This window comes from Mandrillus leucophaeus, unplaced genomic scaffold (assembly GCF_000951045.1).
Source record: "Mandrillus leucophaeus isolate KB7577 unplaced genomic scaffold, Mleu.le_1.0 Scaffold17, whole genome shotgun sequence".
In the NCBI taxonomy this organism is placed as follows: Eukaryota; Metazoa; Chordata; class Mammalia; order Primates; family Cercopithecidae; genus Mandrillus; species Mandrillus leucophaeus.
The window spans coordinates 2,548,187-2,569,085 of record NW_012101698.1 but is presented as its reverse complement, the minus strand read 5'-3'; the positions used below and the strand labels follow the sequence as shown (position 1 = coordinate 2,569,085).

The 20,899-nt window shown below is 44.5% G+C and overlaps 1 protein-coding gene across 1 annotated transcript in view; it reads right to left on the bottom strand.

Moving 5' to 3' along the window:
• Window positions 1-14,096, bottom strand: part of LOC105537250 (chromosome unknown open reading frame, human C16orf47) — a 58,694-nt gene extending 44,598 nt beyond the window's left edge. The window contains 2 exon segments of the mRNA XM_011976814.1: window positions 11,840-11,948; window positions 14,071-14,096. Coding sequence (XP_011832204.1) covers window positions 11,840-11,948; window positions 14,071-14,096 — 135 coding nt within the window.
• Between the last annotated feature and the right edge of the window lie 6,803 nt (window positions 14,097-20,899).

Genomic DNA, 20,899 nt, shown 5'->3' with positions numbered 1-20,899 from the left:
CACTCTTTTTTTTTTTTTCTTTTTGAAACAAGGTCTCACTCTGCCACCCAGCCTGGAATGCAGTGTCTCCATCTTGGCTCACTGCAGCCTCCACCTCCCAGGCTCAAGCCATCCTCCTATCTCAGCCTCCTGAGTAGCTGGGACCACAAGCACGCACAACCACATCCAGCTAATTTTTGTATTTTTTTTGTAGAGATGGGGTTTCACCATGTTGCCCAGGCTGGTCTTGAACTCCTGGGCTCAAGCAATCTGCCCACCTCAGCCTCCCAAAGTGCTGGGATTACAGGCTTAACCGCTCTTAACCCTGGAATATCATATTTTCCACAAATAAAAATATTTATTTTCAGATGAGTCTAAATGAGAAACAAAAGGGAAATTCTTCTACACTCAAGGATAACGATGAAAGAGTTGTCTCTAAAGAATAGTGGTCATCTGTGAATTCAGAATTATTACTACGTCCTCAGAAAAGAGTCAGGCTACCCATGTTGCTGGTCTTATATGGCATGATTCATGCACGGAGCTCAGATTCCAGGAACATGTGGTCTTCAGGTGTTTTCCATAGCTTTTCCCTCAGGATTTGATAGTGATTGGTAGGCAGCATTTTTCCTGTACTGATGTCTTTGACACATAGATGGCCGTCTTTCATTCAGTCGGGACAGCACATGTATTTTTTCGAATTTAACTCTGCCTGGCTTGATTGCCTAAGTCCATCTATTCACAATAAATATACAATTGTCCCATGAGACAGCTTAATCCAACAAGCATGTACTGAGCCAGGTGCAGGGATTTGGAGACCTGGGGGATAGGGTATTCTGAAGACCTAACAATGAGTCTTGTCTCTGAGGTTCTGACAGTCTAATCAGGTAGACAAAAAAAATAAAGGCACCAGGAAAGGAACTTAATAACAAAACCAGGCTGCACATTAGTGGTTGCAAGCTGTGGCTCACAGACCAAATCCAGCCCTCCACTTGTTTTTCTAAATAAAGTTTTATTGGAACTCAGTCATGTCCATTCATTGATGTATTCTCTATGATGCTTCTGTGCTACAAAAGCACAGTTGAGAGTAGTTGCAACAGAGACAGCATGGCCTGCAAAAATGAAAATATTTGCTCTCTGGACCTTTACAGAAAAGTCTGCTGACTCCTGGAAGTGGATGATTAAATACCAAAGCAAGTGAAAGGACAATGGTAAGTGGACTAACAGTTCAGAAGAGTGAACGTTTCCTGCAATGTCTGTGTGTGTATCTGAGGGGGTAGCTTTTTAGAGAAATTAGAGAAAAGCAGAACTTGGATAAGGAGATGAGAAAGATGGACTAATCCAAGGGTATGTGGCAACTTTCCATATCAATATTTTACATACATAAATAAATGAAAATACTACTATTAATTTTAAGGTAGATTAACTGAAGCTGTATGTTTAATAATAACAACGATTATATTTCCAAACATTTTCACTCTCTTTCTTGCTTGCTATAGTCTTGTGAGGCACGGTAGTGAATTACCCCAGTTTGGCAGACGACCGTCAGAGAGGTTGGTTGAAAGCCTTGCTGTCGGTTGAAAGCATTGCAGAGCTGCTAAGCCGATCCTACAACTGCAGTAAGGTTCTGATTTTTATAGGGAGCTCACAGGAGAACTTGGCAATTTGTGACTATATGCAGCAGACAAAACAGTAAGAAATCTGAAACTAAATTCTTTTATTAATTTTTATATCAATTTTTCCATTTCCTGAATCTCTCTGTCCTTCAGTAATGCTAGGCTGTGAGAAGGTGAATCATGCATGGTTTGACAGTGAGTCTGGATATAAGGCTATGTTTAAATCCTGCAAAGTAAAGATAAGCCCAAAGACATGGATATGCTTGTCACTCATCCTCTTGAACGCCTCAGCATCTCAGATCTTTCAAGGACCAGCTCATCTCCCAAAAACAATGTGGCTGATGCCCTTAGAAAATGTGGGGCCGAGCATGATGGCTCACACTTGTAATCCCAGCACTTTGGGAGGCCAAGGCGGGTGGATCACTTGAGGCCAGGAGTTTAAGACCAGTCTGACTAACATGGGGAAATCCTATCTCTATTAAAAGTACAAAAACTAGCCAGGCATGGTGGCACACACCTGTAATGTCAGCTACTCAGGAGGCTGAGGCAGGAGAATGGCTTGAACAGTGGAGGCAGGGGCTATAGTGAGCTGAGATCGCACCACTGCGCTCCAGTCTGGGTGACAAAGTGAGACTCTGTTTCAAAAAAAAAAAAAAAAAAAAAAAAAAGGAAAGAAAGAAAAAGAAAATTTGGAATCCACACCATCTGTTTGGCTATTGCCAACACTTCCTGAAGGCTTCGCCATGGACCAAGCACTCTCATTAACGCTTTATGTGTTTAATCCTCACAATGACCTCAAGAAGTAGGTACTATTATGTACCTATTACACAGATGAGGCAAATGTGTTGCAAGGAGTTCACATGCTTGAGGTTAGACAACTAATAAAATGTCTGAGTCAAAATTCGAATCCAGGCTTCAGAGCTTGCATCCTTATTTACTGCATTCTTCCATACTGCCACTCATTGAGAAGCATGAGGATGTATAATTTTGAATCATGCTCAAGAAGTTTGGAACCAAAAGATGCTATGCATAAACTGCACAGGAAACGGCCATGCTCTTTGACATGGCGAGGTCAGATTTAGAAAGCTGTGAGCATGGACCTCAAAAAATCCTACCAGGTTCTCAGTCTTACAGATTTCTCAGAGGGAAGACAGGGAGTGCAGGAGGAATGCAAGGTCCAAGCTGGAAATACCCCAGCCTAGATGCAAAACACGCCGGCAGCTGGGAGGAAAAAGTGGACTAAGTTATTATATTTGGGGACAAACGTAGAAGAGGCTCAGGTGCAGAAAGTGTTTCAATGGGACTTCAAGGAGGTCTTGTACGATTATGCTGAAGCCTCCGGATTCTTAACATACCACACTTTGCCCCACTTCAATCAGCTGCAGGGAACCCCATCCGTACTCTGCCTGGGCCCCGCCTATGGCAATGTGTCTTTGCTGTGGCTTCATTCTGGAGTTGTTGTGGAGGAATCAGATATTGGCAGAATAAAATGGCAAACTTGGTCTATGGAAAATGTAACCAGACATAGTTAGAAAGTGTACCGAGCTCGCCGTTCTCAGTGTGGCCTGGGTCAATCCCATTAATGTCAAGTTGTGGACTAGACTCAGAAAATGGCAAACCCCTGGTGTCTTTTCTCCCTACCCCTCCCGACCAAAGCAAGAGCCCAGCTGTGGGGTAGAGGTACGTGTTCCATTACCTCTCTTGGGCTAGTCTTACGAGCTGGGCCCTCTAAAGAATAAGTTTGGGGAATAAAAAGAACTACCTGGGATATCAAAGAAAAAGAAGCCCCGGGTAAGTGAAAGCTATTTAAGAGAACCAGGCAATTCCCAACAATGACATGGATAGTAGAGTCAAAGGTAGTAATTATATTTTGTACCAAATTGGGGGATAATATAGAAGAGTACAGGACAATTCAGAATGCCTGGAATACATTAAGACTGTGGGCCTAATAACAGGTTTATGTAATTTAATGAGCAGAAATATGAACTATAAAACCAGGAGGATAAACTGAGAAACAAGAATATTCCTGGAGGGCTTGGGATGGGCTTTTAAAAGATGTGGCAGATATTCTCCCCAAATTAGGGGGAATACAGAGAGCCGCATTGGGCCTAAGTAAATTATTCACTCCTGTGTAGCAGATTTTTAAGGCTTTATCTCAATGCTGGGCTCCCCTTGAGCCACCTATTATAAAATAAAAATGGATATGCGAAAATGGTCAGAAACCCATACCAGAAATCGGTGTGACATGGAGATTTATGGGGCTTCGCACGGCAGTGTTATGAACTGCCTGGTCTGTGGTCCTCTAAGAGGAAGAGATTCAGAGTCGGGTTTGGACAAACAGAGACAAATCAAGAAGGAAGCTGGGAATAGTTGCAATGAGATTTTTTTTAGAATGATGGCTCAAGTATAAAGAACTTGAACCTGGCAGGCATTTGGATAACATTTCTGGATGCTTTAAGGAAGTTATGGCTAGACGAAGCCACCAAGAGAGCAGTCAACCCAGCTCAACCAATGGAAAGAGAGGAGCAAGGAAGAGCCGGATTGGGCAAGAGTGCGGGGCAGCATTTACCAGGAGAGGCAGGGAGGGGCCTACTGCCTGGTTACCCTTGTGGGGTTAATTTCCTGCGTGCTCCCTCTGATTTGGGGGAAACTCAAGGAGGATGTTTTCTCCTTCACACATTTGAAAAGCTATTTTCAGCTGTTTTTAGGAAGGCAGGAACAAGAGCATTCCTCTCTCAAACCGCAAGAAACCTTCATGAATATGGCCAGAAATTGGAAGTAAATTTGTTATTATGTTGCTTAAGTGACTTGAGCCTTTTCAGAGTCACCTGAGGACCCTCCAGACAGGGAAAATCTTGATGAGATCAAAGTGCCATCTGAACAAAGTGCATCACAATGTTGCATTCCTTAATGTCATTGACAACACAACACAACACAACACACAGCATCCTCCTCATGACTTCCCTGAATGAGATCAGTTTGATAAATTAGTTCCAAACCATAGCCACAGTCCCTTGCCCATCCGAAGAGTTTCTAATAGCTGTTCTGTTCTCTGCCCTGTAAAAATGATAATCTGAGCGTCCTGGGCTGTTGGATGGTTAATGTTTTGTTGTTGTACTTATTGCAAAATTGGGGAAAAGAAAAACTGGCTTTGTAACTATATTGGCCTTGAGATTTACCTGATAAACAACACTGAGTAATAGGATTGGAAATTCTCTTAAAATTTTTTGCACATTATTTGGTTACAGTTTCCATATGGCAAGAAGGCAAGGGGAGAAACTCTTCCATTCTGGACCAGCTCCCCTCCCTCCCAGCCACACATTTAATCCATGCGCTTATGTCAAACTTAATTACAGGACTTTTGGCATAAAATAACAGTCCACATCCTCAGAGAGAAGAACTTAAGCAGTTAATATGTGCGATTGAGTGAAATTGCTTTGCTGAATGTTTATGAGTAACCCAAGACTAGTGAAATGTGCTGATATTTTAACTGTTTCAGTGCTGAACTTGTGCCAAGATGCTGTGAAATAGAAAAAAAAAAGTAAGAATTTCTCCTGATCTGCTGTGTATCATATTTCTTGAAACTGAGAACGTTGGGTAAGACAATTTTATGGCTCTTTCACAAATAGCTTTGTGGAGAAAAAACAATAAAGCTAGAACAATTATGGAACATGTCACCAGCTCAGGGAACTGCAGAGATTCAAGAGAAGAACAGCAACTTCAAACCAACATCCTTTTCTGCAGAAAATTCTCTTGAATATTAGAGGTTCCTACCAGGGGCAATAATTTTTGCCTTTGGGTTTTTTCCTACCCCCTTGAACCTTTTTAGACACTTCCCTTTCCCATTCATCCCCAGTCTAATGTGAATGGTTTAAAAATGTAGAGATTTCCAACCCTAAAACGACTCGATGCTTCCCACTGTCGTCTTTGTTGAAATAAATTCCCACCTCTGTTTAAACTTTCTTTTGTCTAAATTGTTCACAGTAAGACCTGCTCCTTTTAGACTAGAAGAACCTCTTAAAATATAAAATCATCTGCTTATTTTCCCTCCTTTTCTAATGCTCTTTCTTATACTAGTGAGATGTAAAGCTACTTCTGAATTCACACTTCTTTTCATTACTTTTGTTTCAAAAGACTTCTCTATTATCACCTGTCCCATAAATGCCAGCCTTTTAACATTACAGTTTCTTTTGTTTTCTTTCTTCTTTTTTTTTTAAGGCAAGGTCTCACTCTGTCATCCACGCTGGAGTGCAGTGCTGTGATGATAGTTCACTGTAGACTTGACCTCCCGGACTCAAGAGATTCTCCTCTTCAGCATCCAGAGTAGCTAGGACTACAGGAGTGCCTGGCTAAGTGAAAAAAAATTTTTTTTTGTAGAAATTAGGTGTTTTTTGTTTTTTTTTTTTGAGACGGAGTCTCACTCTGTCGCCCAGGCTGGAGTGCAGTGGTGCGATCTCGGCTCACTGCAAGCTCTGCCTCCCAGGTTCACGCCATTCTCTTGCCTCAGCCTCCAGAGTAGCTGGGACTATAGGCACCCGCCACCATGCCTGGCTAAGTTTTTTGTATTTTTAGTAGAGATGGGGTTTCACCGTGTTAGCCAGGATGGTCTCGATCTCCTGACCTCGTGATCCACCCACCTCGGCCTCCCAAAGCGCTGGGATTACAGGCGTGAGCCACCGCGCCCAGCCAAGAAATGAGGTCTTGCTGTGTTGCCCAGGCTGGTCTTGAACTGGCCTCAAGCAACTCTCCTACCCCAGCCTCCCAAAGTGCTGGGATTGCAGGTGTGAGCCACTGTACCTGGTCTAGCATTACAGTTTTGGAAGCTTCTCTGCACCTAAATGTTCTACTGAGCCCTAATTCTCTTCTCTCCATTCTCTCCAAACCCACACTGTCCCTCCCCACATCCCCCATTCTGTCCCCAGACTGTTGGGAGTGTATTCAGCACTTGTTCCAAGAGCAACAGAATACAAATGTATCGTCTCCATCGACAACACATTCTGTGCACCATCTCAGGATCTTCAGCTGCCCTCTGGGTTTCAGCAATACTGACCGTGTACTCCTCTTTACACCTCTGCTCCCTTTCAAGTCACCTCCTTGTCCACATCTATGACCCTTGAGAGTATGGCACCCTTTCGTTTTGCTGACTGCCATCTTGCCTTGCTATTTCAAAATGCTTCTGAAAATGCATTTTCTCCCTTATCTGCATCTCCAAACTTCATTCAGCTTATATTTCAGAATTATTTTTAGAACTACTGTTTGGTTCAGCACATTAGACTCCTATCTTTGAGAAAGGTGCAATAAGGTTAGGGTGTTGAAATTGGAGGATATTTGTGAGGGTATCTGGCACACACCTAGTCCATAGAAGACACCTATTAAAGTTCACTTATTTGTTCATTGATACCTTCATTTATTCAATGCACATTGAGCGCCTAATACTTAAAACGATTACATGGTAACAATGCTTTCAGTCATGCTAGGTGTTGGGGATTCAGATATGAGAGATTTGCTGAAATAGATGAAGGGCATGTTCTGAACTTTTCCTACATTTCAAGCACAGCTAACTAACAATCTAGAATGGTGGCTTTATGAATCTCTTGTATTGTTTTAAATGCAGGTTGTAAATACGTAGGCCTGAAAGTCATACCATGAGGTATGACTTCTAGGCAACTTCTGGGCAACGTGGTGAAACCCTGTCTCTACTAAAATTCAAAAAATTAGCTGGGTGTGGTGGCGCATGCCTGTAATCCCAGCTACTCAGGAGGCTGAGTCAGGAGAATCACTTGAACCTGGGAGGCAGAGGTTGCAGTGAGCCAAGATCGCGCTTCTGCACTCCATCCTGGGCGACGGAGTGAGACGATGTCTCAAAAAAGAAAAAAGAAAAGTAAGTAGTGAGGCAAATCTTCTTTTGGACTAGAAGTAAAATATTTCAGTAAAGTATCAAGGTTATGCCCGGTATGGTGGAGACGCCTGGATTCTTGATATAAATGGATGACAGATATTCTTTGCCTACCTCTTGTCATCCTTCAGGTCTTAGATCAAAGCTGCTTTTTTTACGAGGGAGTGTTTCTCTGACCCACCCAATTGTAAATTAGGTACCCCTGTTGTAGGTTCTCTCCTACTCTGCATTTTTCTTTTTTTTTTTTTTTGAGACAGAGTCTTGCTCTGTCACCCAGGCTGGAGTGCAGTGGCGTGATCTTGGTTCACTGCCAGCTCCACCTCCCAGGCTCACGCCATTCTCCTGTCTCAGCCTCCCAAGTAGCTGGGACTACAGGCACCCCCGCCCCACCACCACGCCCGGCTAATTTTTTTGTATTTTTTAGTAGAGACGGGGTTTAACCATGTTAGTCAGGATGGTCTCGATCTCCTGACCTCATGATCCACCCGCCTCAGTCTCCCAAAGTGCTGGGATTACAGGCGTGAGCCACTGAGCCCGGCCGCTCCTACTCTGCACTTTTCCTTTGCTGCATTTATTACAATTGGTAGTTGCGTATTTATTGTATGATTATCCATTGAATGTCTGTCTCCCTTAGGACACTGTAAGCTCCATGGAGGCAGGGGCCATATCCATTCTGTTCAATACTTAATACCCTGTCTGCAACACAGGGCCTGGCATGTGGTAGGCACTCAGTAACACTTGTGGGATGATTATTAATGTCCTGATGTTAATTGCAAAAGTGCAGGCAGTCCATAAATTGTTCGTTTACTTTCAAATCAGCGCTATCACTTTTTGAAGCATCTTCCTTTCACTAGTTTTGTTTTTTTTTTCTTTTTTTTTTTTTGAGACATAGTCTTACTTTGTCACCCAGTTTGGAGTGCAGTGGCATGATCTCGGCTCACTGCAACCTCCACCTCCCGGGTTCAAACGATTCTCATTCTTCAGCCTCCAGAGTAGCTGGGACTATACTCACATGCCACCAGACCCAGCTAATTTGTTGTATTTTGGTAGAGACAGGGTTTCACCATATTGGCCAGACTGGTCTCGAACTCCTGACCTCAGGTGATCCGCCTGCCTCTGCCTCTCAAAGTGCTGGGATTACAGGCGTGAACCACCATGCTCAGCCCTCTGTAGTTACTTTGATGCAGGTTATTACTAAAATATTTTGGGCGTTCCACTGGCCTGCTGGGAAGAAGCGGACAGAAACAGTTGCTTGCTTTTTGCCCCCAGCTTTGCTGATGGGGCTGGCAGAAGATATGCTGAGCTAGGAAAGGTCAAATCATCAGAGAGTCTGGGAGGTGGGAAAAGCTGGACAAAGGAAAAGAATGACCTCGGGATCTTCCTGTCGGTACTTCCTGTCTCCCCAGGAAGTGTCAGTCAGAGATTTTCAGGAAAGGGTGTTGTCATGGTAACCTGAATTGGCTCTTCCCCATCAGGCTGTGTGGGGACAAGTGCCCTCATGTGCCCCAGCTGTCCCCGGGCTTGGTGGAAGAGGGCAGTCAGTTTGAGTTTTCTGACGCACTGTGGAAAATCCAGAGCCGACAATGTCTGGGACTACAGAATCGGCGACAGCATGCGGCAGAGATTCAAGTCCAGAATGAGGTGGAACCTGTTATGAACTAATTAAAATTTAATCTGCTAAAGCCATTTTCTTCATCATTTGGGAACCCTCTCTTGACTTCAGCAAGTTCCAAAGAGCCTCTCAAATAGAGGATGCTATATTTTTGCACTTTTTATCTCTGTGTATTAGATTTCATCCCTCCCTCCCAAAAAAAAAAACTCTTTTAAAAAAGGGACTCTAGATAGAGTAGCCATATAATTTATCATCCAAACTGGGACGCTTTTCAGAGTGAAAAGAAGTGCTATTAATAATTACTCTGGGATAACAGATATAAACTGGGCTGTTCCAGGGAAATGCAGAGGCATTGTCAAGGAAACTATAGGGTCAGGGACCAATCAAATGCATCCACTGGGCTGAAAGCCTCAGGCAGTAGGAGCTCTGTCTGTGTGACTCTTGTGCCTTGGAAAGTGCTTGGTCTACAGTGAATGCTCAGACTTATTCAGTAAGTTCACAGTTGTCCTGGGTGTGCTTTCTGAACAGAAAATAGGCGGGGGTTGCAGAGAGAACCCAAACGTTCCTTGCAATTTCACAGCCGCAAAGGGGAATCTGTGTTCCTGCAGCTCAGGCAGGTACACGAAGCATAAGCATCTGTGTATTCTGTATTTACTGGTTCCTAACTGCTAGCAGTTAATTGCCATCTGTTGACACACCCTGAGGGGGAATGTTAAGCAGTTCTTGACATCTGCATATATATTCTCTGCCTACATATTTTACTAACTCTTGTTAATGGGACCCATTTCCTCAAATCCATGCTACTGTGCCCCTAATTTCGTAACATATACGTACCCGGTGTCAACCTTTGGGGTTGAATGGGCAAAGATGCCCTCCTCAACGGTTCCCAACACAAAGAAATGCTAAATGCTTGAGATGATGGTTACCCTAAATACCCTAATTTGATAATTACACATTATATCAAAATATCACACCTACCCCATCAATAGGCACAATGATTATGTATCAATAAAAAAACGGAAAAAAAAATTCCCCTCCGGGTCCGCCAGAGATGCTGACTGCAGACCGGGTCCTGCCCAGACTCCCCAGCCCCTCCGTTTCCCACCCCTCCTCCACCCGCCTGCCGGGTCCTTCAAGAAGAGTGAAATGGTCCGTTGACCCCTGAGGAGCAAAAGGGCATGTTCGGCCTTTTTAGAGGTTATGGACACTCTGAGTGACACCGGAGCCCAAGCCTCCAACAGCAGGTCCGGCAGCCCCGGAGTGCAGGGGCGAGGCCCGGCCTTGTCTCAGCCATCCACGTGTAACCTGGCCCTGAAACTGACCAGCTCCAGCGCCCTCCTTCCTCCTGCCCGCCAGGCGCTTCGTGTTCTTCCCATGTCTTGGGAGAGATCCGTCTCCTTTGACAGACTCAAGATTCCAGGCCGAACTTTCCCATGCCACCGTCCCTCAAAATAGCCCCAGCCGAGCTGTATTTATAGCCGTGTGAGACTCTAATGGGCCAATTTGTTTGAATTTCCACTGCTTTTGTGTTGAACTTACCCCTCTCCTGTGGGCAGTCTCTTCAGGCCTTTATTGATGGGGTGTGTGAGGATGGCGTAGGCCGTGTTCAAGATGGTAGCTCTATAGAGCGTAGGGGCTGTTTTGCATATTTACTGTTCTTTAAAGCCGGTTTTTTGAGAGAGAGAAAGAGACAGAGAAAGAGGTTTCTGTAAGTAGCCCGGACAATGAGAACAAGACCGGCTGTATGCCAAGCACGGGATCCCGGCCAAAACACATATCATTAGCTTGGACCAGCTATAAGCAAGGAAATGAGAAACATATGCTAGGAGCAAGGTTAGGAGTGAAGGAGCATGGGTCATTGACAGTCGCCCTAAAACTTTTCCCTTGTTCTTCAGCTGTGGCCTGGCGGTGTCAAATGTCATTTCGACTGCCTTCATTTCTCATGGTGGCGTTGCCTGTGGTTTTTTTTTCTTTCTTTCTCCCCCTGCTGTTTCCTGATGGGACCTTTTTTTTTTTTTTTTTTTCTTTTTTGGGAGGGGAAAAGAGAACAGGCAGGGAAGGTCTTGGGTGATAGTTTTTCTCAGTTCTGGGAAAATAATCTTGTTTCCTGTGATGCGCTCTTCAATTCCTCACTTTCTGTGAAGCAACGATGTCTCTGGCTTTGGGATCCTTACTGGTTTGAGAGGGGAAGACTAAGAGGAGGCTTTTAAAGCAGTTCTTGCTGTTTCTTTCTTAACTATAATTAGATGCGCCTCATTTCCTCACACTGAAGGACTTTTGTACTTTTTCGAGCTGTGTTTTCTGAGATCTTCCGTGGGCGACGGCTCGTCGTTTCCACTTGCAGTTGATTGCATTAGCAGGTATTCCCCCACCCTCCCCCTGACCCTCCTGCCCCTGCATATTTGTCCTCTCTTCTTGCTCTCCCCAAGATATCTGGAGTTGATTTTGTGAGTCCGAAGGCCACACCCAGGGAGTCTGCTTGTGCCTGAACGTGTTGAAGGGTCTGGATTCCTTTGGCCCTTCCCAGTTTCCCTTTTCCCCACCTCATTCGTTTTCCTTAAAGTCTTCCCTGGACAGTTTACTAACAAAGCTCTGCTCTCTTGCACTCCAAGGTCAGGACCCCTGTTCTCTATAAAACCCAGATGAAGAACTGTATCCACGAAACTCAGAGGCAGTCCCTGGAGAGCATCCCATGTGGCTACTGTTGTGAAGCCGACCACAACCGCCCAGGAAACTCACCAGGCTCCGACACCCAGGTTTGGTCAAAGTCACAAGATAGCCACGGATATACCCAGCCATTCCCATGAAGGGAACGCTGTAGAAGTGAGGGCGCAGGGCAGTTGCAAGCCTGTATGGCAGAGAGGGGAAGGAAGAAAATGCTCTCCCATAAACCCCTTTGGACCTTCATTCCTTTAAGATTTAGGCAATGGTGTTGGGGTGGAACCATGTAAAATAATTAAAACATTCGGTCCCTGTTTATCTTTTGCTTCCTTCTCTGGGCCTTGTTCTAAAAGTAAACTTTGCAGTTAGTTTCCGGGCTCCCAAAATTCCCAAGTGTGTGAGTGTCCTCAAGGCTTTGGGCAGGGTTAATGATTGGCTTGCAGTTCGCTGGACCTGTTTCCTCCAGGTGAGCCACCTTTTTTTCCTTCTCTTCAGTTTCTGGGTAGCAGACTTCTCTTCTCTGCATGGAGACCTTCCTGGCCACAGGAGGAAACCTCACTTTCTGATGCCTTCTAAGGCCCCAGTGGATCAGGAGTGGGTGGTGTGTGTGTTCACACAACAACAACAACCACAACAACAACAAAAAGGAGGAATAAGAACTGCCAAACCGCAACATGCAGGCAATGGGTATTTAAGTTTTATACTGACAGCGAGGCAGGATCCTGGTCAGATGCCTGAAACTCTTCCAATTTCAAGGAATCTATTCTGCGACTCTCTCTCTCTTCCCTCTCTTTAGTGGTAGCAGGAGGCTGGTATTAGGTTTGAGTTCATGTGTTTTCTTTTTGCATCCTCACTGCTTGGGCTGCCTCTCAACTCTCCACGCAGCCAAAACCTGCCTCCAACCCATCATTTCCTGTCATCTCCTCTGCTGTAACCCTCCTGGTCCAGTCACATCTCCTCTTGCTGGAAACCCGTAATGCCTTCTAAATGGTCCCCGCACTTCTTCTCCTGCCCCATTGCAGCCCGCTCATCAATGAGCAGCCCAGAGGGATCCTTTAAAAACCCAAATCAGGGCCGGGTGCAGAGGCTCATGGCTATAATCCCAGCATTTTGGGAGCTGAGGCGGGTGGATCACTTGAGGTCAGAAGTTCAAGACCAGCCTGGGCAACATGGCAAAACCCCGTCTCTAAAAAAAAAAAAAAAAAAAATTAGCCAGGCATGGTGACACATGCCTATAATTCCAGCTACTCAGGAGGCAGGAGAATCGCTTGAACCTGGGAGGTGGAGGCTGCAGTGAACCAAGATAGCGCCACTGCACTCCAGCCTGGGTGATAGAGCAAGACTCCCTCTCAAAACCAACCAACCAACCAATCAAACACCAAAATCAGATTAAGCCCATTTCCCTGGTGAAAACCCCACTTGGCCGGGCGCGGTGGCTCACACCTGTAATCCCAGCACTTTGGAAGGCCGAGGTGGGCAGATTACTTGGGGTCAGGAGTTCGAGACCAGCCTGGCCAACATGGTGAAACCCCATCTCTACTAAAAATACAAAAATTAGCTGGGCGTGGTGGCTTGTGCCTGTAATGCCAGCTACTTGGGAGGCTGAGGCAGGAGAATCACTTGAACCCAGGAGGCAGAGGCTGCAGTGAGCTGAGATTGCACCACTGCACTCTAGCCTAGGCAACAGAGTGAGACTCTATCTCCAAAAACAAAAACAAACAAACAAAAAAACACTGGTGGCTACTGCCTGCTTCTCCAACTTGGTCTTGAGCCATCTCCCCTTCACCCTTTATGTTCCAGCCACACTAGCTTCATTTTCATCACCAGTAGAGTGGGGATGTAACAACGCCTGCTCAGAGGGCTGGGGGAGTAAATGCATTAACACACACAAAGCATCTAGACCAGGGTCTGGCCATGATAGGTGCTCGATAAAGGGAAGTGCCATTAACAGTTTACTTCTTTGAATTTGCCAAGGACTTTTCCCGCTTCAAGGCCTCATAAAGCCTCTGTCACTTATCATTTCCCCTTTATATGGCTGGCTCTTTATTATCCTTTGGGTTCAAGTTTACATGTTAACTCTTTAGAGATCTTCTCTAACCAGTCTATTCAAATACTCTCCCAACCCTTGAACCCCCATTCCCATTATTTTCTCCTACAACACCCTGTCTGTTTCCTTCAAAGCACTTTTCCCAACTTGGGATGACATATGATTTGTTTACTTGGAGGGGCAGGGCTATGTCTAATAATCTTATCTAGCACAAGGAATATTTGTGGAATGAATGCATAAATGAATGAATATAACTCCTTACCTTTCTTCTTCTAATACCAGAGCCATCCCCAACCCACCTCATCAGCTATGCCAACTCTTCTCTCCAAATCCTGTATTTACTTATTCTCTCATCCGGTTGCATTATTGACTCTGGTCTCCTGGCAATGGAAAAATCTCTAAACTATCTAGCACCGTCCCATCACTCTAGGAGGCTCACACTTTCATTTATATGTAAATGATAAATAATAGAATGTGTAATGCCCAGAATAAGTTCAATGACTAATGACTCCTCATCTGCCAAGTCAGAAGGGTTTGGGGATGAATTAACTCATCATCTACCATTAAGAGATCAATGTCGATGCAATTACTCCGTGAATATCTAAGATCAGGTATCTTACAGTGCTACCTGAAAGTCTGAAGTGATGGTAGGAAGTCAAGTGCAGGTGAAAGCATAGTTCCCATTTTTGTTCCTTATCACCTCCCTTTATGCGAGTACACTGCATTATATTGAAGCTGTGTAATGTGAGCTAAGGAGGGGTAACCTGACCTGTCCTCATGAATCTCTCTTTCTCGCTCTCATAGCCAAGAACACCAAGATGGAAAATGCCCTTGGCTGAATTTTTTATTATTTATTGATTGATAGCCTTCTTCTTCTTCTCCTTTTTTTTTTTTTTCTTTAAGCCTCTATGCATTTTGCTAATTACTTCTCTGGAAATCATTTCCCTTTACCATTCTCCAGAATGCTGCCACCTTTGGGAAGGAATGTGGCAGTGTGATAAAATGTAGGCTAGACAAGAGCTAAGAGTGGAGAAAAGTCTTCTCCTTGATGTGCTGGTCCAGCCCTACCCTGCCATCTAATATGCTGGGAATGCAGTGACGTAATAATGAGAACAAGCACAAGGCTTGCATCAGAGCAATTTTTTTCATTCACAGAATAAGCATAAAGAAAAGTGCCTTCATCATTTCATCTTTGGCCCCACCTAGATTTGCAGCATCAGCATGACTAAGTCATGGAGGCAAGTTGATTTCATCAGCACATTGGAGGCACTCCGTCCAATTAATGTGACTTGAAGGTGACATTTGTATATCCCTCAGACCAAAATACTCAATGACGTGAGTTATTAGAAACAGCCCAAATAACGATGAATTCCTAAAATTAATATCTGCACTCCAGCCTGGGTGACAGAGCAAGACTCCATCTCAAAACCAACCAACCAACCAACCAACCAACCAACCAAATACCCAAGTCAAATTCAAATTAAGTGAGATAATGGTTGGAGGGAAAATAAACATATCTTCCATTCTATGCCAAAGAAGTTCCAGTGGTTTGTAGATGTTTGAACGGGTAGCAGATAAATGGGGTTTTTTGAAATGAACTTTCTAGAATCTTATGGTGAAAACTTGGGAAACAAAAGAGAATGCTAATGTTAAAGGGGAAGGAGAAAATGTTTCTTTAATGTGACATATATCATCCTAATGGCACCTTACATTTAGAGATTACTTTTCTTTGAAAGCATATGAAACATTATGTGCACAGCATTGTGAGCCTCAAGAATGTAGGTATCCCTGCTTTAAAGATGGGAAGAACGGATTCACAGATGTGACCTTTCCCAAAATACACAGAACACTGGCATACAGCCAGTATGGTTATATTACCATTCAGGAGTTGCTGTGTTTCCGCAGATCTCAGACTAGACCAAATGCATTTTTTTGGGTAGTGGACTTGAAGAGAAAAGGCAGCCAATTCCTATTTAACTGAACAAATGAAGTAAATGTTGATTGTGTTTCTGCTACATATAAAGAGTAGGAAAGGCATAGGCCTTGTTCTCAAGGAATTTATAGCTTAGTGGAGGAGACAGACATACGACCTCACTTTAATGCAAAGCACTGTTAAATAAAGCATTGAGCAAGGGACACTGGCAATTAGTTGCGGAGGCACGGTAGGGAAAGAGCTGCCACGAACAGGGGCTGCTATAACAGTCAGCCGCACGTGAGAAACAGACCATCAGTCGGGGCAGGCTACCTCCCTACAGGCATCAGGGAGTCCTTCTAGCTTCCTTATTCAGAGCTGAAATCTACCTATCTGTAGCTTCCACCGTGTGCTTCTAGCTTTGTCCTCTGAAGCAATGTAAACTAGTTTAATCCCTCTCCCACTCACCATCCTTCAAAATTCTAAATGTAGATAACTTTTTTTTTCTTCTTTTTGAGACAGGGTCTCACTCTGGAGAACAGTGGTGTGATCTTGGCTCACTACAACCTCTGCCTCCCCAGTTGCAACAATGTTCCTGCCTCAGCCTCCTGAGTAGCTACGATTACAGGCACCCGCCACCACACCCAGCTAATTGTTTGTATTTTTAGTAGAGATGGGGTTTCACCATGTTGGCCAGGCTAGTCTCGAACTTCTGACCTCAAGTGATCTGCCTGCCTCGGCCTCCCAAAGTGCTGGGATTGCAGGCATGAGCCACCATGCCTGGCCATAGATGATATTTCTTTCCTTTTCCCCAGTGCCCCTACCCCAAAGACTCCTTCACCATTTTCCTATTTTGGATTAAATGTACCAATTTCTTCAACTCATTTGCCTATGGCATGATTCCCCAGTCCTTCACTCTCTGGCATTCTTCTCTTGATAAATTCCACTTTATTCATGTTCATCCTTAAACATGGCATTGAAAATTCAACACAATATTTTATTTTATTTTTATTTTTGTTGAGACCAGGTCTCACTATGTTACCCAGGCTGGTCTCAAACTTCTGTCCTCAAGCGAACCTCTCACCTTAACCTTCCAAATAGCTGGGATTACAGGCACAGAAGCATGGCAGAAGCAATATATTATTTTAGATATGTGTTGACTAGTGAGTCAGTTCTGCCCCGTTATCCGTCCATCGATCCTGCCATCTATCCATTCATCCATCCATCCATGCACCCACCCATCCAACAGTACATAAATAAGCTTTTGTGATATGAGGCACTGTTTAGTTACTACAGGGGATACAATGATGAAAATTGTAAATGAAAGCCAAATTGAGTGAGACAATGGTTGGAGGGAACCATGCTCACACACCAACACAACCAAAGATTTTATTAGTATTTTTGGCAGCCGTAACTCATACAGTTGGCATTTACTGATCTTGTGGATACCTGAACTTCTAACATATTCTCACAAAATTTATGCTTACACAGATTGCCCGTGTTTGGTGGCTTGGCATTTGATTTCTGGAACCAAAGTTCAGCACTTATATTCATTTTACCATTTTAAGTTTCAGTCGACTGTTTAGTTCATTGAGATCTTTTGGGAATCTAGATCCTGTCCTCCAACGTCAAACCATTCCTTTTATTTCTGGGCCACCTACAATTAACACAAGTAGCTTAGCACAGAACCTTGGGCCTTTCAAGACAGCTTCGACTCCACTCCCCTCCATGACTATCAAGTTTTCATTTCTTTGACCATCAAGGAGCTCATGAACACTTTTGGTCAAAGGTGATACTGAAATCAGGATGCTGAGTGCCCAAAAAATGTTACAAATTTACTAGCACAAATACCAAACAAATAAGTGCATTAATTAAAAAAAAAATAGTAGAACTAAGTACCAGGCCTTATCCAACCCCATTTTTGTAGAGGGCTCAATGTGCTCATGTGGAAATTGGCAGCTTTAGAAGGTTAGGGAAGGAGGGTCTCCCTGCTCAACTCAGAGACACTAAATCAGGAGATTAAGTCTCCAAGTTGTCTCTGGGGCTAGAGGGAATGAATAACAGTGTCCTTTATAAGCATCTTGGATTTCTGCTTTTTAAATGAAATCCACTGGGCCCTATCAGTCTGTGGTTTGTCTGCTCTGCTTTTAGCAAACTCGAGATGGGGTTTCGCCATGATTGGTCTGAGCATTTTGCCCTTCAGAAGGGGGACTCACTGACCCCTGACCACAGCCTTGTCATACAGAGTGTGTCAGAGGCGGTCCAATTACCTAAGAGGACTGAGAAAAATCAAACAGAGCTCGGGCACAATGAAGGGAAAAAACACACAGCAGGCCCAGCTTTAGCTCCACTGCTTGAATTACCACTATGTCAATAGAAGGTGATAAATCAAGGGAGATATTTACTGATTAAAATTACAGACTCCTACGGGAAACTGTATAAACAGATTGAAGAACAAAGCCTGCAGGGACTGAGACCAGCCGAATCCATCCAGGCTTTGGCCAGTCGTTCCTGTTTCCAGCCAATTCTTGGACCCAGGGGTCACCGAGAGAGCAAGTTGCTCCACGAAACGCAGGCTTGCTGTACACAGATCCAAATATTTGTAGGGAAAATTTAAAGGCGTGTTGGGAAGAGATTCAGGGCTCATATCCATTCACAAGGAATCCTCTTATTTCATTCTTCTCTTTATTATTATTATTTTTTTGTGTGTTTACGCTGAAGTTTGGTCTAGACTCACTAGAAAGACTCAGAAAGCTGCTCTGTATACCTTGCCGGCCAGCAGAGGGGCTGAGGCTACAAATGCGGAAGGGAGGTAGATATAGGAGACATGAGTGGGCACGAAGCCACGCCCATCAGAGGTTCACGACTTGCATGTAGAGCCAATCAGCTTTCTATGCCAATCCACCGTGTTTACCCTCTCTGGGGTGCTCATGTTGGTGTTTCCAGGGGAAATGAATCTCTGCTCTGCCACCCCAGTCCCTCACTGTGTATCACATGCTTACTGCCATTCTGCTTCTTTTTTTTCTTTTTGGGAGACAGAGTCTTGCTCTATTTCCCAGGCTGCAGTGCAGTGGTGCTATCTCAGCTCACTGCAACCTCCGCTTCCCGGGTTCAAGCAATTCTCATGCCTCAGCCTCCTGAGTAGCTGGGATTACAGGTGCGCACCACCACGCCCAGCTAATTTTTGTACTTCTAGATGAGACAGCGTTTCACCATTTTGGTCAGTCTGGTCTCAAACTTACGGCCTCAAATGATCCACCCACCTCAGCCTCCCAAAGCGCTGGGATTACAGGTGTGAGCCCCGTCCATTGTGCTTCTTTAAATGGCATTCTCCTTGAGTAAGAGAAATACCTTTTGGGAATGTCTTGGAGTCATTTGTGTAGGCAGGGCTTTAGAAGCAAGGCTGCAGCTAGTTTTGTTTGTTTGTTTTGTTTTGTTTTGAGACCGAGTCTTGCTCTGTCGCCAGGTTGGAGTACAGTGGCGTGATCTCCGCTCACTGCAACCTCCGACTCCCTGGTTCAAGGATTCTCCTGCCTCAGCCTCCTGAGTAGCTGGGATTACAGGCACATGCTACCATGCCCAGCTAATTTTTGTATTTTTAGTAGAGACAAAGTTTCTCCATGTTGGCCAGGATGGTCTCGATCTCCTGACCTACTGATCCACCTGCCTCGACCTCCCAAAGTACTGGGATTACAGGCATGAGCCATCCCGCCCAGCCAGCTGCAGCTAGTTTTTAGAGCCTCATGGATTTCTTCTTCCCAGCTCTGCCTGTGGGAGTAGGACCATCACCCCAAACCACTGTATCCCGATAAAAGGCAATATAGGTTTATGTCTGATGAATGGGGGAAACCTGCAAGAGGCTGTTTAACGTCACCACTGGCTCCATTATTCATGAGTAGTCTCGGGGTTAAATTTTGCCCTTGTAACCCAAGTTCTATCCCCTCTTCTTGTGCCCTTGACTGTGAATATACAATCATCACTTAAAGAGAACTGAGCAAACGTGTTCTGGGACAAATGGGCTTTAATGAGTGGGAGGTGGGAAATGATCATCTATGCAATGTCAAGAAGTAACAGAAGTATGTTGGGGATATAGTTCCCGTCAGGGCCCCTGTGTGTGGTTGGGCGTTCTGTGGACTATGTAAAGGCACCAGCTGAAGGCGCAATTGTGGGCTGAAAGCAGCTGACGTTCTACCTGCCAATCTGCCATGCATGCCCTGACGCAGGGTGGCATCCACCGAGAGGGACAGGTAACTTTTTCTTCACACCAAGGAGAAGTTGGTTATTCAAGCCAGCAGCTCTTTGAGTTTTGTCTACTGAGTGGGAGCACTTTTTTCTAATTGTTCCTCCGGAGGAGGGCATCTTGTTTCATATGATACAAGGGTACAGAATAGGCTAGACAAGGCTCAGAATCTTCTGACCTTTTCCTTAGAGCTGGGAGGAAGTATAGGTGAAGAAGATCCCAACTAGAGCATTCAGAAGTTCATCCTCTAAAACAGTATGGAGGGCCAGGCGTGGTGGCTCATGCCTATAATCCCAGCACTTTGGGAGGCCACGGCGGGCAGATCACCTGAAGTGTGGAGTTTGAGACCAGCCTGGCCAACATAGTGAAACCCTATCTCTACTAAAAATACAAAACTCAGCTGGGTGTGGTGGCGCACGCCTGTAATCCCAGCTACTTGGGAGGCTGAGGCGTGAGAATCGCTTGAACCTGGGAGGGAGAGGTTGCAGTGAGCTGAGAGATCATGCCATTGTACTCCAGCCTGGGTGGCAGAGCGACACTCTGTTGCAAAACAAAACAAAAAAACAGTATGGAGATTTCTCAGATAACTAAAAACAGAACTACCATCCGATCTAGCAATCCCACTACTGGGTATCTACCCAAAGGGAAATAAATCATTACATCAAAAAGACACATGCATTCATGTATTTATCATAGCAGTATACACAATAGCAAAGACCTGGAATCAACCTAAGTGTTATCCAGTGGAGAACTGGATAAAGAAAATGTGTGTATATACCATGGAATAATATTCAGCCATCAGAAAAATGAAATCATGTCTTTTGCAGCAACATGAATAGAACTAGAGGCCATTATCCTGAAATAGCTAAAAAACAGAAAGTCCTGAAATAGCTAAAAAACAGAAAGTCCAATACTGCATGCTCTCACTTCTAAGTGAGA